At 53.4% G+C, this 27192-nt stretch overlaps 1 protein-coding gene across 1 annotated transcript in view; it reads left to right on the top strand.

Annotated features, from left to right (window-relative positions):
* LOC142022029 (arf-GAP with SH3 domain, ANK repeat and PH domain-containing protein 2-like) overlaps window positions 1-17709 on the top strand; it is a 62544-nt gene extending 44835 nt beyond the window's left edge. The window contains 13 exon segments of the mRNA XM_075011440.1: window positions 4288-4373; window positions 5997-6112; window positions 7573-7640; window positions 8690-8797; window positions 9246-9483; window positions 10013-10177; window positions 10699-10762; window positions 11458-11513; window positions 11813-11925; window positions 16315-16437; window positions 17232-17271; window positions 17274-17329; window positions 17635-17709. Coding sequence (XP_074867541.1) covers window positions 4288-4373; window positions 5997-6112; window positions 7573-7640; window positions 8690-8797; window positions 9246-9483; window positions 10013-10177; window positions 10699-10762; window positions 11458-11513; window positions 11813-11925; window positions 16315-16437; window positions 17232-17271; window positions 17274-17329; window positions 17635-17709 — 1308 coding nt within the window.
* The last annotated feature ends 9483 nt before the right edge of the window (window positions 17710-27192 follow it).

Raw genomic sequence — 27192 nt, forward strand, 5'->3', positions numbered from 1 at the left:
CATTGAACTGTAACTCCTGTGATGGACAAAGGCTGGTGATGTCTGTTCAGCACCCAGAATCACAGAATCACAAGGCTGGAAGGGACCTCAGGAGGTCATCTAGTCCAGCCCCCGGCTTCAAGCAGGATCAACCCCCACAAAGTCATCCCAGGCAGGACCTTGTCAAGCCAGGACTTAAAACCTCAAGGGATGGAGAATCCACCACCTCTCTTGGCAACGCATTCCAGTGCTTCACCACCCTCCTGGTGAAGTACTTTTCCTAATATCTAACCTACACCTTTCTCTTTTCAACTTCAGGCCATTATTCCTTGTTCTTCCATCTGACACCACCGAGAACAGTTTCTCACCCTCCTCTGTAGAGCTCCCCTTCTGGAAGTTGAAGGCTGCTATTAAATCACCTCTAAGTCTTCTCTTCTGTAAACTAAACAAGCCCAAATCCCTCAGCCTCTCCTCATAGGTCTTGTGCTCCAGATCCTTAATCATTTTTGTTGCCTTCTGCTGAACCTACTCCAGCAAATCCACATCCTTTTTATACTGGGAGGCCCAAAACTGGACACAATATTCAAGATGTGGCCTCACCAGTGCTGAATAGAGGGGAATAACCACTTCTCTAGATCTGCTCGAAATGCTCCTCCTAACGCACCCTAGTATGCCGTTAGCCTTCTCAGCTACAAGGGCACGCTGTTTACTCATATCCAGCCTTTCATCTACCATAACCCCTAGCTCCCTTTCCATCGTACTGCTGCTGAGCCGGTCGGTCACCAGCCTATAACACTGCTTGGGATTCTTCCACCTCAGGTGCAGGACTCTACCCTTCTCCTTGTTGAACCGCATCAGATTTCTTTTGGCGCAGTCCTCCAATTTATCCAGGTCACTCTGGATTCTCTCTCTACCCTCCAACATATCTACCTCTGCCCCTAGTTTTGTGTCATCCGCAACCTTGCAGAGGGTGCCATCCAGTCCCTCATCCAGGTCATTAATAAAGATGTTGAATAAGACCAGCCCCAGAACCAAGCCTTGCAGCACTCCGCTTGAAACAGACCGCCATCCATATATTGAGCCATTGACCACTACCCGTTGGGCCCGACCATCATGACAGCTTTCTATCCATCTTATAGTTCAAGGATCCAATCCATATTTCCTTAACTTATGGACAAGAATGTTGTGGGAGACTGTATCAAAAGCTTTGCTGAATTCAAGGTATATCACATCCACTGACTTCCCCACGTCCACAGAGCCTATTACCTCGTCATAGAAGCTAATCAGATGGGTCAGGCAGGACTTGCCCCTGATGAATCCATACTGGCTACTTTTGATCACTTTCCCCTCCTTCCAAGTGCTCCAAAATAGATTCCTTGAGGATTCCCTCCATTATTTTCCCAGCGATTGAGGTAAGACTGACCGGTCTATACTTCCCTGGTTTGTCCTTCTTTCGTTTTTTAAAGATGAGCACTATATTTGCCTTTTTCCAGTCATCCGGTATCTTCCCTGCTCTCCAAAAGTCTTCAAAGATAATGGCCAAAGGTTCAGCAATGACCTCTGCCAATTCCCTCAGTACCCTCGGGTGCATTAAATCCAGACCCTTGTTTTTCTAGACAGCTTTTCCACTATCTAGTTTTTCTAGATAGCTCAGGACTTGTTCTTTCCCTACAGATGGCTGCCCTCCACCTTCCCATACTGCATTGTCTAGGACCATCCCGTGGAAGTTGACTTTGTCTGTGAAGACTGAGACCAAAAAAGCATTGAGTACTTCAGTTTTTCCTATATAGTCTGTCACTAGGTTACCTCCCTCATCCAGTAATGGCCCCACACCTTCTCTGATAACCTGTTTATTGGTAACATGCCTGTAGAAACCCTTCTTATTACTCTTCACATCCCTTGCCAGCTGCAGTTCCAATTGTGCTTTCACTTTCCCAATAACTCCCCAGCATTGTCCAGCCATATGTTTGTACTCCTCCTTAGTCAACTGTCCACGTTTCCATTTCTTGTATGCATCCTTTTTGAGTTTAAGCTGACTAAGGATTTCCCCATTAAGCAAAGCTGGTTGTCTACCATGTTTGCCTTTCTTACTATACAGCGGGATGGTTTGTTCCTGTGCCTTCAGTAAGACTTCTTTAAAATACTGCCAGTTCTCTTGAACTCTTTTCCCCTTCATCTTCATTTCCCAAGGGATCCTGCTCATCCTTTCTCTCAGGGAGTTGAAATCTACTCTTCTGAAATCGAGGGTCCGTATGTTACTGCTCACCTTTCTTCCTTTTGTCTGGATCTTAAAATCTACAATCTCATGGTCGCTGCAGTCCAGGTTTCCTCCCACTTCTATTTCTCCTACTAGTTCTTCCCTGTTTGTGAACAGCAGATCAAGTTGCACATGGCCCCTGGTCGGTTCCTTCAGCACTTGTACCAAGAAGTTATTCCCAACCTTCTGCAAAAACTTCCTGGATTGTCTGTGTGCTGCTGTATTGGTCTCCCAACAAATGTCTGAATGGTTAAAGTCTCCCAAGAGAACCAGGGCCTGTGACTTGGAAGCTTCACTTAGCTGCCTGAAGAAATCCTCATCTACCTCATCTCCGTGATGTGGTGGTCTATAATAGACACCAACTACAACATCACCTCTGTTACTTCCACCCCTAAGCTTAACCCAGAGACACTCAACTGGATTTCCTCCTTGCTCATACTGGAGCTTTGAGCAGTCGTACTGGCCCCTCACACGGATCGCAACTCCTCCTCCTTTTCTCCCGTCTGTCCTTCCTGTCCAGTTTATAACCTTCCATGTCCGTGCTCCAGTTATGGGAATCGTCCCACCAAGTGTCCATTATTCCAACCACTTCCTACTTGTGTGACTGTGCCAGGGCCTCCAATTCTTCCTGTTTGTTCCCCAGGCTTCTGGCATTTGTGTACAAGCATCTTAGAGAAGGGGCCGATTGGCCCACTTTCTCCTCTTCACCCAGGAAACCTGCTTGATTGTCCCCTCCTCCTTCCCCACTTACCTCAGGTCTTGTGTCACCTTCCCCCGACTAACCTAGTTTAAAGCCTCCTCACTAGGTTTGCAAGCCTGCCCACAAAGATGCTCTTCCCTCTCTTTGTGAGGTGGATCCCATCTCTTCCCAGCAATCCCTGTTCATGTGAGAGAATCCCATGGTCAAGGACACCAAATCCTTCCCTGCTACACCACCTAAGCAACCATGCGTTCACCTCTGCGATTCGACGATCCCTACCAGGCCCCCTTCCTCCCTCAGGGAGGATAGACGAGACCACCACTTGAGCACTGTATTCCTTGAGCTTCCTTCCCAAGGTTACATAATCCACCATGATCGCGTCAAAGTTGCTCTTAGCTGTATCATTGGGTTACCTCCTGTGTCATTGTCTCTGGAGAGCTAATATCCAGGTGCCTCTCAAACTTGGAGCATATTTTAGTGACAACCATACAACACATTCTCACAATTCCATACGCACTAACAATATAGGTATTTAGGTGAAGCAATGGGTTTCAACAGACCCTAGCCTTTTCCGCAGGGCCTCCCACAGCCTGCTCTATAGGCAACATCACAATGATGTACAGAGGAGGAATATTGTGCTCCTGCAAGGCATAGAGTTTCACAGGCTCTCCTCCCTGGCTTCAGGGCACAGGCAAGCCTATAACTGATGGATGCCAGGAAAACATGCCCTCTAGGGCTGGGTCATTCCAAACTTGTCCTCTCTGGTGTTTCTTGCACCTTCCTGGGAAGCAGTTGGTAGTGGCCTTAGTCAGAGACACGCTATGGGGCTGGACAGATCCCATCCATGATCCATGGTTGTTGTTCTTCAAGTCCTGGAAGTTAAGGAGGGGAACCACAGAATCCCAGGGCTGGAAGGGACCTCAGGAGGTCATCTAGTCCAGCCCCCTGCTTCGAGCAGAATCAACCCTCACTAAGTCATCCCAGCCAGGACTCTGTCAAGCTGGGACTTAAAAACCTCAAGGGATGGAGAATCCACCACCTCTCTAGGCAACGCATTCCAATGCTTCACCACCTACCTGGTGAGGTATTTTTTCCTAATATCTAACCTACACCTCTCCTTCTTCAACTTCAGACCATTACTCCTTGTTCTGCCATCTGACACCACTGAGAACAGTTTCTCACCCTCCTCTATAGAGCTCCCCTTCAGGAAGTTGAAGGCTGCTATTAAATCACCTCTAAGTCTTCTCTTCTGTAAAACATATAGATGTTCTGTAGAACATATTCGCTTTACATGGAGACCCCGAGAAACTCAGGCACATCTGGTCACTTGCTGTTTGTATCCTGTTCACAGGAATCCGGGGAAACTGTTCTCCACTTGGCAGTGTTGTTAGCAGACCGAACCTCCCTGCACATTGTTGATTTTCTGGTGCAGAACAGGTAAGCTGACTGTAGCAGAGATAGGGCTGTCTGCTCAGGCCAAGATAGTGCTAGTAGGAGGTGCTGGGTAACTTTGGACACTAAGTCCCTCTGAATAGCCCCTGAAGTACCAGCAGGGGCAATACCAGGGCATTTCCCTGTAGAAATGCCTCTGTTTTTACTTGGAGAAGCCAACTTTCATTTTAGAGGGGAAATCACAACTATGGTCCTTCTCTGGTTTCGCCTCAGAGGGGAGAAATGAGTGCTAGTGGGAATGGAGATTCTCCACCTAGGACATGTCCCCCTGGATGGTCCGTGTGATGGGGGGAGGACAATACTCATATGTAATAAACAAAATGAATATGTAGATAGTACTCGTAACTTCAACTACAAAATGAGACGTGCACAAAAATAGGATTTGTAGATCTAGCAGATCAGGCCATTGAAAATGATAGGTTCCCAGAGGCATTGTCTCCAAAGCCTGTCTGAGCTATGCACATTGACATTCATAACCTGTTTTCCATAAAGCAGGGGGGGATCCATCGTATTATGTCCCAGGCCCCTTCTCCCACCTTGCCACGGAGCAGATTGCAACGGGCACACCTACCCTGACTGATGCCCACAGGCTCCATATTCCATTAAAGATTAAGCTGGCCAGGCCAGCTCAAAGGTGGGCTTCCTCAGGGTTGGCTCTTGCTTTTCTGGGGGAGTCTGAGGAGAAGGCAGCACATCTTTATTCCTGCTGCATTCAAGCCTGGTGTGCCATTGATTGGGGTGGAAACAGTGTTAAAGGGGCAGAGAGGGGAAAAGGGATCTGCGAGCAGGGACACAAGATGCCCGTTGGAGCTGGGAATTGAATTTAGCTCTCCTGGGTTCCTATCCTTACTGAACTCTCCTTCCTCTTGGGAGAGCTTTAAGTTGATCAGACTGAATGGTCACGCCATACAAAACTCTACAATGGCTCTTCACAGGCGTGCTGCTGTGTGACCTGCACAGGGCTGTGTTGAGTCTGGCTGGTGCTTCACTAGAACAGATATGGTACCAGCCACCCAGCACTGCCCCTTGCTGGACAACATGCTCACAGCTGCCATGGTTGGGGAAATTCCATGTGGGATGCATTCGCTGAGAAGATTTGATATTTTCAAGAATTTGCACACTGTCCTAATTATTTTGCTGAACAGCATGTGACTTACCATGGGAGGCAACAGCTGGCAGCTTGGGATGCGACAGCTTCCCCTGTCCCTTTTCAGGCCCTGCCCTGCTCGGTCCCTTCCAGCCAACATGTGCCTCCCCCCTGCCCCACAACATAGTGTCCCTTCCTGCCTGAAGCCACAACAGCCTCTCACGGCCTCGATGAACTGCAGCTGCTGCCCGCAGCTCAGTCAGACATGCGACGTTCCAGCTGAATGAATTGTCTGCAGGCGTGGCAGAGCTGCCCAGCATGCAAGAGACACGCGGTCTGCGGGACATTTGGCAGCCCTGCCTTCACATATCGTGGCTAGCAGGCACGCGGGGCAGCGCTGGTTCTGCTCTGTGCTCCCCTGAGCGAGGGAGGAGGTTTGGGGTAGAAAGTCATGCCGTTATTGCTGCCCATGAGAACTGCTCTGTCTTGAGCATACTGACACAGACTGTCCTGTGCCCCAGTGGGAATGTCGTGGTGCAGACGGAGAAGGGGAACACACCACTTCACTACTGCTGCCTCCACAACAAATCCGAGTGCCTCAAGCTCTTGGTGAGAGCCAAAGCCAACATTGCCATCAGTAAGTGACTGCCTGGGCTCTGGGCTTCACACAGGAAAGAAGGGGCTGGGGCCTTGCTTGTGCGGTCTGTTGCAGGGCCCGTGTCTGCTCTCTGTGCCCGCCCTGCACGTCTCAGGAGGACAGCATGGGAGCCCTTTGCACTGGGAACTAGGCAAATGCAATAGGGGACACGTGCAGAACTAAGAGGCTTTTCTACTCCCAGTGTGCCGCATTGCAGGTCCACAGGGCAGTGTGTGTCAGGAGTGGCACAGGGGCCTCTGTCAGGGTCTGCAGTACTTAGGGCATTACAGGGATCAGGGCTTTGCTCTGGTTAGAGAAGTCAGGTGCTGATCCTTCATGAGTCGCGGGGTGGGAGGAATCTGGCTTCCTGCAGGAGATACATAGACAGAGGAGGTGACAGAGACCACCGTGACCTTGGGACAGGAGTGACCGTGCCAGGCTGCGTGAAGGCGGACAGGGTTACATGTATTGTGCTGTTTGGGTGCTCTGGCGCACTCTGAGCATGCGCCGGTGTCGTTAGTGCCTGTGAGGCAGATGCAAAGAATCTCAAAACAAAACTCCTGTTACTGTCGGGGTTAAGTGCAAGTCAAGACCCATCTTATACATAACCCTAAAGTCCTCAGACGTAACCGTTCGGACACCCAAGCATGTGCGCTGCACAGCACGAGCCGTCACTCAGGGAGGAGCAGGTGTGTGGCCATCCCTCTCCTTTCTCCCAGAGTTGCCCACGGTGACACCGGTGTGCTCCTGCCAGGATGCTGAGCGAGCAGGCACGGTCTTCAGCCAGGGTCCCGCAGCTGGGTCTGCACGAGTGAGGCACAGCTCGTGCCTTGGAGGGCTCCCGCCTGCAGAACAGCTAGAGACCCAGAGAGCAGCCATGGCGCAGCGCAGGGGTGGTGTATGGGCACGTGCCAGCTGTGTCTGAGCCCCAGCCGAAGAGCTAACAGCTGTGCATGAGGGCACGAACGATGTGCCTGGGGTTGGCCTTTGAGATTTATAAAGAATTCCGCTTTACAGTTCAGGTGGCAGTAAACTCATGAGAACTGGTGAGTGTCTGTGTCTTCATCATGCACTCTCCAGTGGAGTCGCACGTTGACCTTTCAAGCTGCCTCCTGCACCAGCAGCCCCATGGCTCTTTGGGGGTTCTCCCTGGCCAAACATATCTATGTTCATGTGCACAGCAAAACCTGCCAGGGCCAGCCAGGGGCTACACCTGAGCCGTGGCCTGAGGGACGGCCACATTCCAAGGCTTGTTAGCCCAAAGTTAAGCTCCCCTGTGTGAGCGCCAGAAGCTCTGGAATTCTGCATCCCACATGGAAGCAGCCAAACAACTCGCTCACTCAGAGCAAGAGGAGATGGGAGTTCCTGTGCAACTCCAGGCCAACCCCATCCAGAGTAGCTTTCCAGCAAGAACTGCCTTTGCACTCACAAGACTCATGACAGCAGCTCTCTCCCCACAGCCAATGAAGCCGGAGAGACGGCCTTTGATGTTGCCAGGCGCATGGGGCACTCCGTGTGTGAAGAGCTGGTAAGAAACGGCACCTCACTGTCTCCACTGTTGGGGGTGAGCGCCACACAGTAGGCATTGCCTCGCATTAGAAGGGTAAGGCAGCAGCCCCATGCACTGCCTCTATCCAATGCTTCCTGAGCTCACCCTGCACTGCCCCCAGCGTAGCTCTAGCGCATGCTGGGCAGGTACCTCCCGTCAGAGGTCTGCCTCTTGCTTGCTTAGTGGAGGCCCGTAGCGCTCTGCTCTATTGCTCATATTTATGTAGTGCCTGCAGACACCTGTGCTTCTCGCCCAGGGTGCCCTGGGCTCTGTGTGATGACTTCCAGAATTCTCTCTTCTGGGTCTGGAGTCCAGCCTGCGCCTGGCCTGCTTAGTAGGGCGTCCTGAGCTTATGGCTTGGGGAGAGAGGGAGGGTGCCTCTCCCACTGGCTCAGCCAGGAGGGCCTAGGCGTGTTGCCAGCAGTGTGTGCTGCTTCTGCTGGTCCTGTCTGCCTGCTGGGGCCCGGAAGCAAGACCCTGCTGAGTTGCTAGGGCTCTTCTGGCACCCCTGTGGGAGGCAGAGCAGGATTGAAAGTGGCCTCAGGCAAATGCCTGGTCTGCCCTTGCTTACAAAGCCCTGGATTTGCGCAGCCCCCATGGAGAGAGGACCCAGCCCATTTGGACACTCATCGGTGCTGTGCAAACTTGGGGCAAGTGGTGGTTCTTCTCCCAGTTAGCCAAACTGGGTCTGTGTGGATGGGATGTGGTCTGGCTCGGCCAGTCTGAAAGCCTCTGTGGTGACAGCTGGGGGCTGATCCCCTGATGGCCAATGGCAGGAGCCCAATGCCTGGAAACCACTTGGAAGTCTTGCTCTTGGGTGGCCCAGGGGCACACATCAGAGTTCCAGTGCAGGGCTCTGGAACGAGGGGATGGGGCAGGCTGGGCACCCTGCCTCTAGACGGGGATGTGTCCTCCTCCCAGGCTCTCTCTGCTACCCAGGGCTGCCCACTCCCCTGGCAGCCTGGATGCAGACAGGGTAGGTGGGTACAGGCGAGAGTTTGACCAGCACTTGAGTCTGTGTGTTCCAGCTGCTGCAGGCTCAAAACAACCAGTTCAACATGCATGTCCACGTGGAGTATGAGTGGCGGCTGGGGCAGGAAGACGTGTATGAGAGCGACGACGATCTGGACGAGCAGGTGCGATCCCAGCCCACGATAACTCTTCCCAGCTGCAGGCGGAGGTTCTGTCCCACACATACAGTGGCTAGGATGGACCAAGCATAGACCTGGCTAAGCACTCTGCCCAGTGTTGAGCCATTAGCCATGTGCAGCTCCTTAGTGCATCTGTCTCTGACACTGCCTCATTTCCCTGCACAGTTATCAGGTGAAACTGTAGTGAATGCTTCCGTGCAGATGGGCAAAACTACAGCCCCACCGTTCTCTTAGCTATCTGTGTTCTGCCTTCAGAGCAGGTGCTGAAATTGGGCTGGGACGGGGTTTGCTGCAGCCAGGCTGGTGACTGGTGCAGTAAGTAACTGGGGCATGGACCTTGTCCGGCCACTGGCACGACACAGGTTTGCAGTGACCCAAAGTCTACCCCAGTTCACAGCTCCACGTAAATAAAGTGTTTGTCTTTTCTTTCCAGCTGGGTCCCCTGAGGGAGCGCCCCCTCTGCCTGCAGAGCTGCTGCCAGCCTTTGGGCACTGCCTCCCAGCCCTGGGGAAATGTAGTGGGCCTGTCAAAGGGTGCAGTTCCAGTACCCCCCGGGAACCAGCATGACACCTGCGTCTCACCACACACACTTTCCCGCGCCCCTGCTGCGCAAGCAGCCGCTGGCTCTGCTCCGCATGCGCGGCCCCTTCCACCACGCAGTGCACTCCGAGGTGAGGCGTCCTTCGGGCAGTCCCTGCTGCAGCGATGGGCTTGGCTGGGGGAGGGCCAGGCCAGAGCAGGGGAGTCTGTCTGGGCCGATTTCAAGCACTAGAGGTGCCCTTCCTCCCTGCCCTAAGCAAACCTGGCAGCTAATTCTCCTGTTGGCCCCGCTGACACCACCCCTCCCTGCAGCCCCTGCCCCACGTCCCAGGGCTAATCACCATGGGGCCGAGCCCTACAGCGAGTGCTATCACAGCAGCCAGGCCTGGGCCAGTCTACCCCACAGCAAACCCCTGTGAGGAAATGTCACCAGTTCTCTTTGTGTCTGGGGGTGGGGCAGGCGCTGGCGGTGGCATTAGAACCTCCCTCTGCAGTTCACTGTCACCCCCTCAGGTCAGCAGCTCTGGGGTGTAACTCAGCATCCCGCTGGCACTGTCCATGCAGCCACTGCAGCCCTGGCAGCTGGCAGTAGCCTGCAGCCTTCATGTGCCCCTCTCCCTCGCCCCACTCATGGCCAGGCCTGCTGTTGATTTTGTGTAGCTCCCAGCGTGCCACCACCTGCTCCCCCCACCAGCGCTGTGGGCCCTCGAGCCAGGAAGACCCTGCTGCCACCTCTGAACATCAGGCACAAGCGAACTGCCTCGGAGCCTTTGGCCTGGGTGCCGCTCAGCCCTGTGCAGGCCAGCCAGAGCAGCCTGGCTCCAGGTGAGGGACTGGCCAGCTGGCAGCAGCTCTGTGGGGAGGCAGCTTGTGGCGCTGAGGCCCTTGCTCTGTCTGGGTTCAGCCCCAGCTGAAGTAGCCGCTGTTCCTGTCAGCCCAGCTCCCTGGGGATGCAGGATCAAGCCCTTCCAATCAAACCCCGGGAGACACCCGCCGAAGGGCCAGAAGGGTCCCCGGCAGGCAGCAGACTGAGTGGTGCAGCCGTCCTGGGCCTCCCAGCCAGGGCTCTGTGGGTCTGCGGCCACAAGGTAGCGAGCCCTGAGCTGCATGTGACCTGAGCACACGGTCTGCAGCTGGGACTCCCTGGTTGCCCAGGCTGGCATCACTGCCCTGCAGCGGGCAGGCTAGGGCAGGACCTGGGCAGAGGTGGAGGTGGGGCACAGCGGCGTGTGGCTTGGCTGTGCACGTTGCCTGGCCGCGATGGACAGCTGCTGAGGTGAAGCCCCGCCGCAGGCGGCCCAACCCTGTCTCCTGCGTTGCTCAGGCGCTTCCCTTTTCCCACCCAGCTGCCGGCCCCTTCCTGCCTCCCAAAGGCCATGCAGTAGCAGGAGCCCCTCCCCGGAGCCACAGGTAACCCCCACGGCTGGGCTCAGCAGCCTGGGAGAGGTGGGCTCCTCGCGTCACTCAGCTACCAGCCCCAAGCCAGGCCGGGCCCTGGGGATAACAAGGGAATGCTCCCTGGGCCTCCCTCCAGTCCAGGGGTGGGGCTCTGTGGAGCAGTTACATGGGCAGAGGGCTGGGGGCCCTGTGGGGTGGGACGTTGTGGGCAGAGGACAAGGAAGTTCTGCAGGGAGGGGTGACCTGGGCAGAGGGGCCAAGGGAGCTCTGTGGAGTGGTATTTTGTGAGCAGAGGGGTGGGGGGGGATGCATGGGGCTGGATTACCTGGAGGGCAGGAGGGGCTCTGGGAGCCCCAGGGCAGGGGGACAGAGGGGGGCAGGGGCTTTGGGGGCCCCAGGGCAGGGGGCCAGAGTGGGGCAGGGGCTCTGGTGCCGCAGGGCCTGCCGGTACTGTGGAGCTCCCAGAGGGGCTGTCCCTGCCTCTGGAGAAAAGCCATGGGCCAAGCCCATGTCTGGCTCGTGCCATGCCCCACCCCAGCTCTGCCCCGGGCAGTGTCCCACGGGGAATGTCCCAGAGCTCTGGAGCTCACCCCATGTCTGCTGCCCATTGATACCGCCTCGTGGGGCAGGGCACCTGGGCCCCATTCTGCATCCTCCCCAGCCTCACCTTGTCTGTGTGACCAACCCCTCTCTGCTGCTTCCCTCAGCACCGGATCCCACCAGGGCACCAGATGCTCTGCCACCAAGGACACGACCCAGTCTGGTAAGGACCTGAGCCCTGCATGGGTACTAGAAACTCCCTGCGGCCTGCCCAGCTCTGTGCCCATGCGCCTTCGTTCTGGGGCACTGCCTGCCTAGCCCAGCTGCCCACTGCCACCCTACCCTTGTCCCCAGACCTCCTGCCACCTCCACTGCCTCTCACCCCAGCCCAGCTGTTCTGTCTCACTCCTCAGGGGCCTGGCTGGCACCAAAAGGTGCTGGGTGCTCTGTGGAGAGGCCCTCTGGGTGGTGCTGGCCTCCGGTGAGGAGAGGGAGTGGGTGACTGTTCTGCTGGTGTCCTAGCTGCCCTGGAGACTGTGGACATGCCTGGTGACACCTGCCCCAGCAAAGGAAGGAGCCCTGGGCTGCTGTGGCCCTCACAAGAGCTGCCCCCTCTCCCACAGAGGAACAGCCTGGTAGGTCCTCTGGTTTGGTCTCGGATGTTTTGCTCGGGTCTTGCTTCCTCACTGCCTTCTCTCTCCATATTTGGCTGTAACTCTGACAAACATGTGCCCCTTCCAGCTCCTGCACTGCCCCCAGGCACCCACGGACAGGGCTGGAGCAGAGGGCAGCAAAGCACCTTGTGGAAATGGCAGGAGCTAATTGGCAGCCATGGAGCCCTCGTTCTGCCTAGGCATTGGCAGAGCCCTGGGGGAGCAGAGGACCAGCCTGAGTCCCCAGCTGTTCCACAGAGCCTAATTCCCAAAGGGAGGGACTGGGGTCCTCAGTATCTTGCCTTCTCCCTCCCCATGAGAGCATGCAAAGCGGGTGAGCATGCATCCCTGGGAACAGGCTAGTGCCTCAGCCTGAGCAGATACAGGGGAGCTACACATAACAGGAGAACAGCCAGACTTCGTCAGAACAAAGTCCATCCAGCCCAGTGTCCTGTCTGCCAACAGAGGCCAATGCTGGCTGTCCCAGAGAGAATGAATAGAACAGGCAGTCATCAAAGTCATCTCTCCCCTGTTACCCACTTCCAGCCACTGACAAACAGACTAAGGACCCCATTCCTACCTCTCCTGGCTCTTGGCCACTGATGGGCTGAACCTCCATGAATTTATCCAGTTCTTTTGTGAACCCTGTTAAAGTCCTGCTCTTCTCAACATCCTCTGGCCAGGAGTGCCACAGGCCGACCGTGTGCTGCGTGAAGAAAACCTTCCCTTTGTTCGTTTTAAACCTGATACACATTCATTTCATTTGGTGACCCCTAGGTCTTGTGTTATGGGAATAAGCCAATAACTTTTCCTTATTTACTTTCTCCACACCTGTCATTAATTTATAGGCCTCTGTTCTATTGCTCCTTTTTTCTAAGATGAAAACTCGCAGTCTTGTTAATCTCTCCTCATATAGTACCCGTTCCAAACCCCTCATCATTTTTTATTTTGCCCTTTTCTGAACTTTGCAAATTCCAAGATATCTTTCTGAGATAAGGTGACCACATCTGTGTGTAGTATTCAAGATGTGCCTGTACCATGGATTTCTACAGAGGCAATAAGATATTCTCTGTCTTATTCTCTTTCCTGTTCTTAATTATTCTTAACATTGTTTGCTTTTTTGACTGCTGCTGCACATTGAGCAGATGTTTTCAAAGAACTATCCACAATGACTTCAAGATCTCTCTTAACTAGTAACAGCTAAATTAACCCCATCTTTTTGTATGTGTAGTTGGGATTATTTTTTTCCAAATGTGCATTACTTTATATTTATGTAACCGTTCTGCCGGAAAGCGTCAGCAGCAACCAAGGCCGGATTCAACATCCAGCGAGTCCTTTTCATCCTTCTCACACAGAACTGGCTCGAACCCCCACCCAGTAGCCTGGGAAATTCACACACCCCTGGGCGCCTCGGAGAGGCAGCGCTTCCCCAGTCGCCAGCACAGAGTCTGAGCGTAGAAAAGAAACTTTTAATGAAAGAGGCAGAAAAGTCAATTGGCATAAGCTTGGGAAAATCCCACACCTGGAGTTCATAACCAACCCTGAAGTAACTGTCCCAGCTCAAATGTCTCAAGCAGTGTCCTTTACCTCTCAGGCTCACCTGTCCAATACTGTAACCAGCCAATCCACACACCCAGACTTTCCTCATACCCTGCTTTCAAATGCCCCACTTACTACTCGGTCCAGTCCGAGCAGGCCCTGACACATCACGGTGATGCATTCCCTCACTGAACCTGAGGCAATGCCACCTTTGTGCTGGTCTGGCTTTCCACTTGCTCCCTGCCAGCTGCCCCACCAGTTGCATGCCGGTTGCTCCTGCTGGCCACCAGCTGCTTCTCTTACTGGCCGACCACCAGGTGCGCCTGCCAGCCCCCTGCTACTCCTCCTCCTGGCTCTCCACCAGTCACAACTGCCGACCGCCCGCTGCTTCTCCTACTGGCCCTCTGCCGGTAGTGCCTGCCGGCCACCCGCTGCTCCTTCTACCAGCCGTATGCCAGTCACCTGCTGCTGTCTTGTGAGTTTTTGCTGTAGGCAAAACCCTGTGATTCCAGCTCTTAGTGATTTCAGCTCATAGTGGCATTCAGCTTTGGGCCTAGCCACAGCATCTCAGTATACACCAAGGCAGATTCTCACAGAATAACTACAGAAGCATCTTTAGTTCTGCCTTTGAACAGTGCAGGGAGAACTAGCCAAACTAATCTTACATCTGTGTAGTCAAAAAGCTTGCAGACAGCTGGCTCAGCCACTATACTTCTCACCTTTTCACTCTCACAGTGCTTTGAGGGGGGGAGCCCTCTGCAATCCATATCTTACACCTAATGATGACTGCCCTTTACACCCCCACAAAACTTCAAGCATTGTTGAGACTCCACAATTCTTACACTGCGTGACAGGGTAAGTTGTGACTTTACAACAACATGTTGTTTACAATAGACAAAATCTCCTTGCCTTGCCTGCTCCCATCAGGCTTTGTTTGTAAGGTATCACATATGCACACCTTTGTATTTTCATGCAAATGATCTCTGCAGGACACACTCCCCAACTCCTTCAGCAGTATTGAGCTCTTGCTGGCACATTCCTTACATCTGTCAACATTAAAATTCATCTGCCATTTTATTGCCCAGTCCTCTAGTTTTGTGAGATCCTTCTCAAGCTCTTCACAGTCTGCTTCCGACTTAACTATCTTGAGCGATTCAATATCATTGGCAAATTTTGCCACCTCACTCTTTACGCCTTTCTTCAGATCATTTATAAATATGTTGAATAGGGTTGGTCCCAGTACAGACCCTTGGTGGGGACACCACTAGTTGCTTCTCTCCATTCTGAAAGCAGACCATTTATTTTACCCCTTGTTTCCTGCCTTAACTGGTTACCAGTCCATCAGAGGACCTTGTCTCTTAGGCCATGGAGCTTTCCTTGCTTAAGAGCTTTTGGTGACTGACCTTGTCACAGGCTTTCCAGAAATCTAAATACATTATCTCCACTGGATCCCCCTTGTCCACATGTTTATTTACCACCTCAAAGAACTCTAGTAAGGGATGATTTCCCTTTACAGAAAACATGTTGACTGTTCCTCAACAGATTATGTTCATCTACGTGTTTGACAGTTCTGTTTTTTACTGTAGTTTCAACTAAATCGTCTGGTACTGATGTTAGACTTATTGGTCTGTAATTGCCAGGATCACCTCTAGAGCTCTTTTTAAAGATTGGCATCATATTAGCTATCCTCCAGTCATTAGGTACAGAAGACGATTTAAAGGATAGGTTACACGCTACAGTTAATAGTTCCACAATTTCTCATTTGTGTTCTTTCAGAACTCTTGGGCGAATGCTATCTGGTCCCAGCAACTTGTCGCTGTTAAGTTTATCAGTTTGTTCCTAAACCTCCTCGAATGACATCTCAATCTGGGATAATTCCTGAGATTTGTTACCTAAAAAGAATGGGTCAGGTTTGGAAATCTCCCTAACATCCAAAAGAGAGGATTTATTTAGTTTCTCCAAAATGATGTTATCATCTGAGTGTTCCTTTAGCATCTCAATCATTCAGTGGCTCCACTTGTTGTTCAGCACATGGTGCAGACTGCCCACTAAAGATCAGGCTTTTTGTCTTCAGGGAGGCTGGGTGGAGGCTCGAACCTCTGCATTCCTCTCCCCTGGTACCATGACTGGCACCAACCTTGCCCCCAGATTTCCCCCACCCTCTGGGAGAACTCCACACAAAACCAGACATCTGGCAATCCTAGCTGGGCTGGCAACCCATGCAAGCCGCTGCCCAGCGGGGGCTGCCTCCTCTGGCATCTCAAAGGCAGGCAGCTGGCTCCGTGACAGGCACAAATCGATCCCAGCCAAGGGAGCCCAGCTGTGGGGGAAAGAGGTGCATGAGATCAAGCGAGCGGGACGAGCAGAGCAGCGCTCAGTGGGGGAGGGCTCTAAGGTGGGAGGTGAAATGGGCAGTGGCTTGGGATGAGGTGGGGCCTTGGGGAAGAGGCGGGACAGAGGGTCTGGTTTTCAGAAGCTAGAAAGCTGGTGCCTGTCTTGAAGAACACTGGAGACAGAGAATGGCCAGAACCACACCGTGAGGCCTCCCACCTCTGGACCCTGTTGTCTGGCCCACACTGGCCCCTAGGGAGCTCCCCCAGCCCCACAGCATGTGCTCCCCTTTCCCCGTGCCCTGTGCAGCGAGTTCGTGCCGGTGGTTGTTCCCCAGCCATGTGGCTGGAGGGGATTCTGTCCTTCCCTGGATGCACAGGAGCTTTGGGCCCAAAGTGCTCCCCCAAGACTCAGGCCACATGTATCTGTGCCCGCCGAAGGGCCTGGTGCAGGCGACCCAGGACAATGGGATCCAGAGCATTCTCCCCTTCTGCTTTGTAGAGGGAGCCGTGCTTCCGCCGGGTCCAAGCCCTGTACAACTGCCAGGCTGACCGCGAGGATGAGCTGACCTTCCGCGCGGGAGAGGTCCTCGTTGTGGCCGATGAGGAGGACTGCAACTGGTGGGTAGGTACCTGCCCACGTTGCGGTTACAATACCGCAAGTCTCAGGGCACGGGGGGGATCTCCTTGATCTATGCTCAAAGAGGTTACAGGTCCCAGGCCCTCTGCCAAGCTGCCTTCCTCTCTGGCCCCAGCTCTGCCTGGGGTCTCCGGTTAGAGCTGAACAACCACTCCTGCCTTGCTGCTTTCTGGAGCTGTGTCCTAAGCTCAAAGAGTAACTTGCTCTGCCTTCTCCTCTGCTGCTTGCCCTGATGCCCTTCTGTCCACCTGCTGCTCTACTACAGAACCTTGTCCAAGGTGGTGCAAGCAAGCTGGAAACTCGAAATGCAACACTGGGGTCCTGGAAACTCGTCCGTGTCTCAGTTCTACTGAGCATCTAGAAATCTGCCATGGGGCTGGCTGTTTGCCAAGGCAAGCAGTCCAAATGTCACCATTTTCTTAAATAACAGCAGAAGAGAGCAGCCCTTCTGGCCCATGCAGTTTGCATGAATGCTAAGTTGTTTTCTTTCACAGTCTGAATCAGCAAAATCAACAAGGAGTCCAGTGGCACCTGAAGGCTAACAATTTATTGGGGCATCAGCTTTTCTGAGCTGCAATTCAGATACATGACATGAAAGAAAAAAGGAACCAGTAGCTGGGGTGCTGAGATGGGAGTGTTGCATCCAAGCTAATTCAGTTCCTACTCAGACCCATTGTGATGGGGTGAGACTCACATATGAATTCCAGGTCTGCATTTCCAGGTTGCTGCCTGGCTTTGAAGGGTTTTTTTCCTCGACAACTCCCTGTCCGGGCTAACAGAGCTCCCCAGCCAAGCCACTCTGCTGGACATGTCCCCGGCTTTGGAGGTGGGACCCGTTAGGCTAGTGCTTCACTGGTTCCCTTCTCCAGTGACTCTGGTGAAGGTGCTGGGCAATGGCCATGGATTGGGCACTAGCTGGGACTCCAAGCGTCTAGATTTGAGACCCACTCACACTGCTATGCTGCCTGCAGTGATCTTGGAAGGAACAGAGTAACGCAAGCTGGCTGAGTGGCTGGGGATCTGGTTACCAACCCAGGGCCTGGCCTTGTTCTCAGGGGTGTTGGGCCATGTGGAGATTGGGATGGCTGGGCACTGCTGGTGCTGCTTTAGGAATGTAATCGGTAGTTCCTTTCCACTGGCTGCCCCAGCAGCCTAAGCCTCTGCTGGCCTCTCTCTTCACAGAGCGGCTGGGTTGAAGGGCAGCCCCACAGGAAAGGCGTCTTCCCAGCATCCTTTGTGCACGTACTGAATGAATAGGACCTGGACGGCGGATAGGAGAAAGAGGGTCTCAGCATCTGGAAGGGCAGATCCTGCAGACACCCTCTTTTCAGCAGGCTTCCAGCACAGAACACACCTGGCCAGCATGTGCACGTCACTCTCACCTTCAGGCCGAGTCACTGTCTCTGCCCAGGGAGCCCAGAGCAGGGCGTGGTGGCACCAGGCCTTCTCCTGTCTCCTGAATTGCAAGCAGGTGTCCTGTTTGGTACCATTCAGGCCTGTATTGAGTGTGCTGGCTCCTCTCGCCAAGCTCTGGGGCTGGCTGGGGTCGGGGGCGGAATCTGGTGGAACGCTAGTTTAGGGACACCAGATTTGGGGGTTTGCTCTAACACGGGATAGCTCACTGCTGACTAAGAGGCCAGTAAATTCCACTCGACGCACCATAAATGTCTGGTCCACACTCAGCCCCAAGTGTCTGGATTAACATCCACTGCCCTGCTGAGTCACATGCATTAACTTGGGCTCAAACAGGTCCCAAGTACCATTTCAGTCAAACCCGTCCATCGGCCTTGCCAAGGAGAAGCCCAGAAGAGGCTTCTCCACGCTCCTCCTGGAGCTGTCCATTCACCTAGGCAGCTACTTTGGTGCAGCCCCTGCACTAGTCACTGTCTGTATTGGCACCAGTTCTCAGTGGTTCTTCTGCCCCAGTGCTACTGCTGTTGGAGCTGGAGCATAACTTAGGCTGAGGTATGTTTACCAGCCCTGCTCAGAGCTCTCTGTCAACTCAAGCTGCCACATCCGGACTCACCAGCAGAGCTGTGCTGGGCCAGAACAGCGCTGACCAGTGCTGCCATGGGCTGGAGGCATGAGACAGGGCCAGCTCAGACTTTGAGACTAGAGGGGATCATTGTGATCATCTAGTCCAGGGTGAGCAAGATACAGCCCATGGGCCTGATCCAGCTTGCGGCCTGAGCAGCTCTGCTCCAGATGCTGGGAGGGAAAGGGAGGCTTTGTGCGCTCCTCCCGTCCCTGGCAAAAATCTCAGCTCCCCTGGGCCGCTTTATGGTTTCTGGCCAATAGGAGCTGAGAGATTTTTGCTGGGGGGCAGGGGCAGCGGCAAAGCCTTCCCCTCCCTTGGCATCTGGAGCCGAGCACCACGTAGAGCAGGGAGCAGCTTCAAGTGGTCTGGGGCTGCAGCAGGCAGAGAATCCGTCTCAGGGCCTGCTGGGCAGGAGTCACATAGGTAAGTGTCCCAGCCACAGCCTGCCCCTGGCACCCCAGATCCTCCTTCCCCCCACTGCCCCTCCACCACATGTGGTTCCCTTTAACTGTTGGAATTTGGCTTGCGTCATGGATGTGGTGATATCTACTTCTGTATTCTCATTACACTTACTGCAAACTGAGGCAAAATACTAGTTCAGGTCTCGGGCCATACCTAGATTGTCTTTCGTCTCTGCCCCATCCTCAGTGCTTAGTGTTCCCACTTCTTTCCCTTGTTTTATTTCTTTTATTTAAATGGCTCTAGAACCTTTTACTGTTGATGTTACTTTCCTTTGGGGGGGTCTAGTTCTCACATTATCCCAGCGCTGTCCAACCTCCAAGATGTAGTTTTCCTTGCTGATCCAGCCTGTCTGCTTCTCATCACCCTTTTGAGACACTTGTTCATCCATTTTGATCTGCAACCCTCCCTGCAAATTGTGCCCCTTGTCTTGGGATGGAGGCTTCAGACAGGCTGTGCAACTTTGAGTTAAAGTAATTCCATGCTTCCGCCACATTCTGACCCTTGGGTTCTTCAGTCCGGTCCACTTCCATTATTACGACTATTAAATTTTTAAGTTAGCTCTTTCGAAATCAAGAGCCCTAGTCGCAGAGTTGTTGAGCCTTCCATTCTGTTTAAACTGAATTATCTCAGGAGCACTCAAACCAAGACTGTCCTCTACAGCCTGTTCATCTGTGTGGCCCTCACTGCTCGCTAATCCAAAGTGTAGAACAACATCACTGCTTGTTGATTCAGTGACTATTTGGTGAAGAAGTTCTTCAGCTTGCACATCCAGGCTGCCCAGTGGGTCTCCAAACTCCATCTGGAACATTAATGTCTCCCCAGTCACACAATTCCTGGTATTTATTTCATCACAATTATTAGAGAAGTCTCTGTCCATATCCACATTGTACCCTAGGGACTTGTAGCAGATCACGAGAACTGTCCCAGCTGAGCGTTCGTTACATTTCTTCTTCAAAGTGGTTTTGAAGCAAACTGACTCCCTTTCGTCCTTTCTATCACTTCTCATGTCTTTCCCGTCACCTCTTCATTACCATACAATGCTACTCCGCCTCTAGTTCGCTCTCTCCTGAGCAGAGTGAACCCTTCAAAGCCTGCACTCCAGCCAGGTCCCCCAACATGAGGGCAGTAGCTCCAGGGATTGGCACTTACAGGAGGCCCAGGGCTCCCTTTGCTGCTGTAGTACCAGGGGTGGCAGCTGGAGCCCCACGCCCTTGGAGTTGCCATGGGAGCAGTGTCCCACGCATATCTGGGAGGCAGCCTGGTGCACTGCGGGCAGCACGGAGGGCTGGTGACTACCCTTGGCCCTGTCCGTGTCTAGGCCTGTGCTTCAGGCCAGGCTGTGACTGTGTTCGCTCTTCAGAAACCACCTGTATGGGACCAAGCTGGTAAGGAGGGTTTGCCCATTGTGTGAGGGGTGTGATCTGCACAGCTGTTGAGGTATCCAAAACAAAGAGAGAGAGGAAACAAGGGGCTCCATCTTCCTCATTCCCAGGGGAACCCATTCCCCACTGCCAGGAAGGTTACCTGGGTGAACCTGAGTTTTCTCTCTTAACTTTCCCCCCTGTACCTCATTCTGCTCCTATCTCCTCTGTTTGGTTATTCACACCTGTCAAAACCCAGCAGGCAGCTGAGTTCAGCTGCACACCTGTGAAGAAGTGTCTAGGCCCTTGCTGCAGCTGTGGGCTCTGCTGCAGACAGATCGTAGTTGAGGTAGTCTCCTCCAGCCCTCCAAGGAAAGCTGCAGCCTGCTCTCTCGTGCACTCATCCTTCAGCTATGGAACATGAGAGCAGAAAGGAGAACCAGGAGAGACTCCCACCCTCATGTGCTGATCTGCAGGTGCAGGCCTGCACTCCATCTTTTCCTGCTGCAAAGCGCCCACAGAGGCCAAGTGGCTGTGCAACTCCTGAGGTAGCTGGCACTGAGTCACACATCACCTCTTCCCATGGTCCAGCACAAGCCCTGTGCTTGCCTGGGGAAACGGTCTTCGTAGCAGCTCGCCAGGGATCTGTAGCCACCCCACCTAATGAGCTCTGAAACTTTCACCTTCACCCAACAATTGCCACTCTGGAAGTGGTCTAGTGCACGCTGCTCTGAGCTTGACAGAGAGCTGTGAAGATAGAGGAGTAAGTCCTTGCCAAAGCCAAGGGCCCACTGCTGCGTCATTGGTCCAAGGGGGCAGGATCCTTTACAGTTACTCACCCTGCACCTCCTTTGAGCTGGGCTGTGTGAACGGAACTGGCAGCTTCACCTCGTCCAGGCTGCTGCCACCCAGTCTTGCACGGAGGTTCCAGGGTGAGGCTTTGGGAAGTAGCTGGTGTCTAGGAGTGCCCCTCTACCCAGGTGGGACTCATCACTGCACTGCCTCTTGCTGGTCATTTGGGAATTAGCTCTTCAACCTCTGCAGTGCTGTCCTCCGGCCGGCATCTCACACTCGGTCACCTGCCTGTTCTCTATCATGTACCAGCCCCACGTCCCTCCCTCCCAGAACCCTTCCGTCTGGCACTGCCCTCCATCGTGCCCCTTCTCGCTGGGGTCCTCACCTCTCGGGGAATTCCAGCCCTCACGTGACCCCCACTGCCAGTCATCATCTAGCCCCTGACCTCCAGCTACTGCCCTGCCATCGTGCCCCCTCTCCGGGGCCCTTCCCTCCTAGGGAACCACGCCCCTCCATACCCACATTGCCTGAGTGGCCCACTGCCCGTTGTCATCTAGCCCCTCCCCTCAAGGGCAAACTGCAGTCTGAAGGGGCCACTCGTCGTTGGCCAGGCATTGGACCCGCTGCCTCCCTGCAGCGCTAGTACCCTCAGGCCTTGTCTCAGGCCTGTAGCCTGGAAGCTTACCCGGCCAGAGCTCCCCCAGCTCCGCCTGCCTGCCTTTCCCCAGCCCTGCAGTGTCAGGAAGCCCCTGTAGGTTCCTTGGCCGCCCGGTCCCTCCTGCTCCACAGCTGGAGCAAGAGTCTCCTTTTCTCCCCCCGCATCCAGGAGCCCTCATTTATACAGCCTCACCTGGGCCCAAATTGGCAGCTAATGGCCCCAGCTGCGGGCTCCAAAGCCTGCTCCCTTAACCTCTTCCCTGCAGGAGTGGGACAGTCACCCTGCTACGCCCCCACCCATGAAACCCCAATAACAGCCCCCTTCCCTCAGAGTTCTGCTTCTCCTCTGCCCTCCTCAGGTCCTGACAAGTTCCCAGTGCCTCTCCCAGGGTTGTGCTCAGTCTCAGCTCCCAGCACACACCAGGCTGAGCCAAGGCTCGGGGGCTATGTGAGTATGGCCAGCCACAAAGCCCTGGGAAGGTTGGGTTGCTGCAGCTGGCTTGTCCTGCCTGCCTCACTGGCTCTTCTGCACAGCAGCTAAAGGCTGTGGCACAAGTGTGCTGCCTCAGCCATCGCAAACAGCTGGTATTACAGCCCCCAAGGGAAGGCAGCAGGGGCTGCCCAGGCAGCAATTAGCTTGGGTCTGTCATTATGCTGAAACATGGGACATGTGGTGGAAAATTTAATTTCAGGGCTGGGTATAATCATTTTTGGCTACATTTTCTTGGGAAAATTTTGATTTTTTTCAGCGGAAATGGAATTACCTCCCCCCAGAAAAATCATTCAAAAATGGAAAGAATTAGCTAAAAACCAAAACATCTGGACTTGGAGATGCTCCCGAGGCACCTCATGTGAGCTGGAATGTGGGTGGCTTCTGCTCCCATTCTCCCCTGTGGGTTGGGTGCTTGGCTTTGTACTCATCTTCCTCATGGGAAGGAGAAGCTGTGCTGGCCTTGGTGCAGCATGGGAGATGGGTGGCTGGGGAAACCTGGGCTATAGAGGAAAATGGGGTGAACCACCCAACTTCAGCTCCTTCAAGGCATTGGAGCAACATCTCCCAATGAAAGTGTTGCCCTCGCTGAGTACTTGTGGGGTGGTTTCCTATTAAAATATTGAATTTTTCAGTGAATGCAGATGTTTTCTTGCAAAATATTTTTTAATCCAATTTTCTGTGAAAAACAGTTATGGAAGCAAATGGTTCTAGGGGGCCCTGCTTCTATATGCCCTGTGTGTCCTTGCCTTTATTTAATAATCCTGGAAAATCTGATCAGCACACTCAAGATTGTTCACATTAGCAGCCCTGAGTAGAATAAAGCCCAGGCTCGAAACACATCTTCTACTTGAGCAAATCCTACCCAGCAACCCTGTGCAACCTATACACCTTGCTGGAAAAAATAACAAATACACCAGTGTTGCATGTGTGTTAGAAACAAATAAAATTGTGAAACTCCCTAAAGGGCAGGTTGGGCTGTTTTTCTCATGTCGCTGTCTCAGCTAGCATCCATAAAGATGGAATGGCACACAAGCACAGCCCGGAATGTTATGCTGACGGCGTGGGCAGCTACTCAGGAGAGATTCAAATGCTGTCAAGCTGATTAAGAATGTGCCCACAGCTGGGCTTTGTTTCTACTTGTTGGTCATGCTTTTGTGCACATAGAAACATTTATTCTGCATATAACTCCGTGCACAAGGGGAAAAGATCAGATGCAGCTCTGATAGTGAGAGAGAGTGCCCTGTCTATATGGTTCACACATGCTTGCTTTAGAAATCGTCACTTTGTGCTTGTATCTATATGTCCTGCACCAGGCCACCACTGAAAAGCCAACTGTGCTGCCAGTTTTAGTTACTACTGTAAGGAATGTGCCAGCAGGAGCTCAATACTGCTGAAGGAGTTGGGGATGTGTCCTGCAGAGATCATTTGCATGACAATGCAAAGGTGTGTATATGTAATACCTTACAAACAAAGCCTGCTGGGAGCAAGCAAAGCAAGGAGGTTTTGCGTATTGTAAACAACATGTTGTTGTAAAGTCACAATTTTTGCTATCACCCAGTGTAAGAATTGTGGTGTCTCAACAATGCTTGAAGTTTTGTGGGCGGGGGGTGGTGATGGTTGGTGGTGCTGGTTCAGGGCAGTCATCATTAGGTGTAAGATATGGATTACAGAGGGCTCCCCCCTCAACCCATTGTGTGGGTAGAGAAAAGAGGGCTGCACAGAGGTTGAATGAGTTAGTTGGGAGTCTGCTGGCTATGCAGTTGCAAGATTGTTTGGGCTAGTTCTTGGTTCTTCACAAATAGACCTACAGATGGGTATAGTCATTCTACAAGAATCCACCTTTGTGGGTGCTGTGGCTACGGTCAGAGCTGAATGTCACTATGACCTGGAATCACAGGGGTTTGCTTGCAGTAAAAACCCACAAGAGAGCAGCAGCTGCTTAGTAGGAGCGGCAGTAGGCAGATCGTAGGCATGAGCAGCGTAAAAGGGCATTGCCTCAGGCTCAATGAGGGAATGCACAGACTGGACCAAGCTGTAAGTGAGACATTTGAAATGGGGGTACTGAGAAAGTTTGGGCATGTGGGTTGGCTGGTTATGGTATTGGACTGGTGAGCCTGAGGGGCCAAGGACACTGCTCGAGCCATTTGAGCTGGGACAGTTACTTGAGGGTTGGTTGTGAACTCCGGGTGTGGGATTTTCCCAAGTTTACGCCAATTGACTTCTCTGCCTCTTTCATTAAAAGTTTCTTCTCTACGCTCAGACTCTGTGCTGATGACTGGGGAAGCGTTGCCTCTAGGAGGCACCCAGGCTACTGGGTGGGGGCTCGAGCCAGTTCTGTGTGAGATGGATGAAAAGGACCCCCTGGATGTTGAACCCGGCCCTGGTTGCTGCTGATGCTTTCCAGCAGAAGGGTTACATAACATTTCGTTTACACTGTTTATTTTTGCAATGGTTCTAAACCACATTGTGACATTCACTCCTGTTAAAATGAAATACGTGACAATGAGTTGGCTATCGTGCCAACATAATGCCAGCCAGAGATTGTGAGCTCAGTCTGTGAGGAGGCCTGTTAGGGGTCTGGGGCAAGTAGATTAAAAAGAAATCTGTCAAGGATGGTGCTTGGGGCAGGGGACTGGACTCGATGGCCTCTCGAGGTCCCTTCCAGCTCTATGGGATGCGTCTATCCCTTCCCATGACCCCACGCCCACCCCACTGGCTCTGCCCATGCCTGGTGGGTGTGGCTCTCTCCTAGTGCCAGCTGTTGCCTTAGCTCAGCCCGACTTAGTCTAACCCTGGAAATTTAGCTGCCATGGCGCACTCTCCGCAGACTCCTCACACCCTCATTGGCCTGCCTGCCTGTCAGTCTGGCTGGCCTTTTCCCATTGCTCGTGGGGATTGTCAGTCTCAAGATTCTGATTTCTCCAGGACCCTCCCCTTCCTTTTGATACTGGGCGCTAACCAGTGAAAGCCCCTACTGAGTTGTAGTACGGCGCCAGCAGTCCCCTTATGTCCCCCCTTGCTAAAATCCTGCCACAGCCGCAATGTTCTTGCACTACATCCAGGCCCCAGGTTAACAATATCGTGCCGTGTAACACGCTGCTGCGTAGCACGAGAACATGTAACACGCTTCCTCTCCCAAATCACTTCTCGTCACGTGCACCAGACAGGCCGACGGTCATTGCAACGCTGCACTGGACGAGTAACACAGTCATCTCTAAATTGAACAGGCAGCACAGCGGCAGCAGCTCTGGGGACATTCTGAACGCTCACAGGGTGCGTCTACACTAGGAACTGACGCCAAAGTTAGGCACTACTTCGAAGTGGCCAGCAGCCAGTCTGCACACATTTTCTCTTACTTTGAAGTTAACTTACCCCCAGGACTTCCACCCTCCACCCAGGACTAGCAGTCTTGTGCCTCTGCACACTCCTTGGGGAAGGACAGGGCAGCCCTGAGATGTGCAGGTGACAAGTGAGTGTCTCTGCCCAGGGTGGGGGCTCCAGCCTGTGTCCGTAGCCCCGCTCGCTCACAGGGCTGGGCAGGGTGTGCACATCTACTCTCTGAACAGGTAGTGGGGCAGGTTTGGGATGCCACACATTCTTTCCTAGCACAGCAGTTCAGCTCACTAGGTAACTTGGAAGTAGGGAGCCCCACTTGGAAGTCCTTACGCCATTCCCAGGAGCAGAGTAGTACCCTACTTTGAAGTAGGGTATGTGGATGCTCAACTTCGCAGTTGCTTAGTTCCAAGTTGTACTTTGAAGTTATTTTTGTAGCGCAGGCACAACCATGGTTTATCATCCACAAGGCCTATTCCCTGTACCCAGGTAACACCTACTCCCTTGCAGGGATCTGCCCATTCTCATGTGTGGGGCGGAAAATTGGGTTTGCCATGTTCTGTTCCCCTCTGTATTTGGGTTGTGGGTCTAGACCCACTCCCTGATTACTCCCAGTCCCCTTGGGACATGCTGAGCTCTCCCTCCCATGGGCCCGGACTGTTACTAAGCATCACAGGGATAGCCATGTTAGTCTGTGCCTGCAAAAACAGCAAGAAGTCCTGTGCCACTTTATAGACTGAGATTGTGGGGGCTTAAGCTTTTGTGGTCTGATGAAGTGGGTCTTTTCCCATGAAAGCTCATGCTCCAAAATACCTGTTAGTCTATATGGTGCCACAGAACACAATCTAAGGGCAGCCACCCTAGCCCTGAGCCGCTGGTGGTGTTAGCCGAGGCCCCAGAGCCCTTTAAAATCACCTGGCGTGAGATGGCAGGGCCAGGGAAAGCACATGAATGCAGCAGGCGGGGCCAGGGGAGAGACCTGGCCCCAAAATTTGGTGGAGCCAGGAATATTGCTGGAGCCTGAGCATGATGGGCCCACGTAATGCATTGGCCTGAAGGGCACATGTGCTTCTCCCAGGGCAGCTGAAGCCCAAACACAGAAATTAGATGTTTGAGCCTGGGGACCTTTATCTCTGTGGGCCTGAGGCCCTCAGTTTCCATTGGCTTCAATGGCCTAGGAGTCATCCCCTGGCCTGGACATTGCAAGGGGTGGGGACACAAACCCGGCACCCCTGCAGAGGGTTTGGGGAGAGGCCAGCACCACCCTGGCATGAGCTGCTCTCTGGGATCCTCTCTGGGAGCCATCAGAGGGGGCAAACCATCAGTCACAAGGGCCTTTGTGGAGGGCAGTAGGGTTTTGTCCGCCCACAGGCACAGAGGCTCTGCAAGGCTGTCTGCTGAACGCCATGTTGCTCTACAGGGTTTCTGGCTGCCTTGACCGGAGGGAGCTGTGGTGGCCAGGCCTGTGCAGGGCTGCTCTCTGGATCAGTGTGGCAGGCCCTGTGGGCATGGCCCCTCAGCTGTTTGCACAGGGCTGAGCTGTGGGCAGGGCTGTGGGCTGCTGATTTCCCCTCTGCGCTGCAGTTCCTGTTCAGAGAGCG

The sequence above is a fragment of the Carettochelys insculpta genome, chromosome 17 (assembly GCF_033958435.1).
Source record: "Carettochelys insculpta isolate YL-2023 chromosome 17, ASM3395843v1, whole genome shotgun sequence".
Classification (NCBI taxonomy): Eukaryota; Metazoa; Chordata; order Testudines; family Carettochelyidae; genus Carettochelys; species Carettochelys insculpta.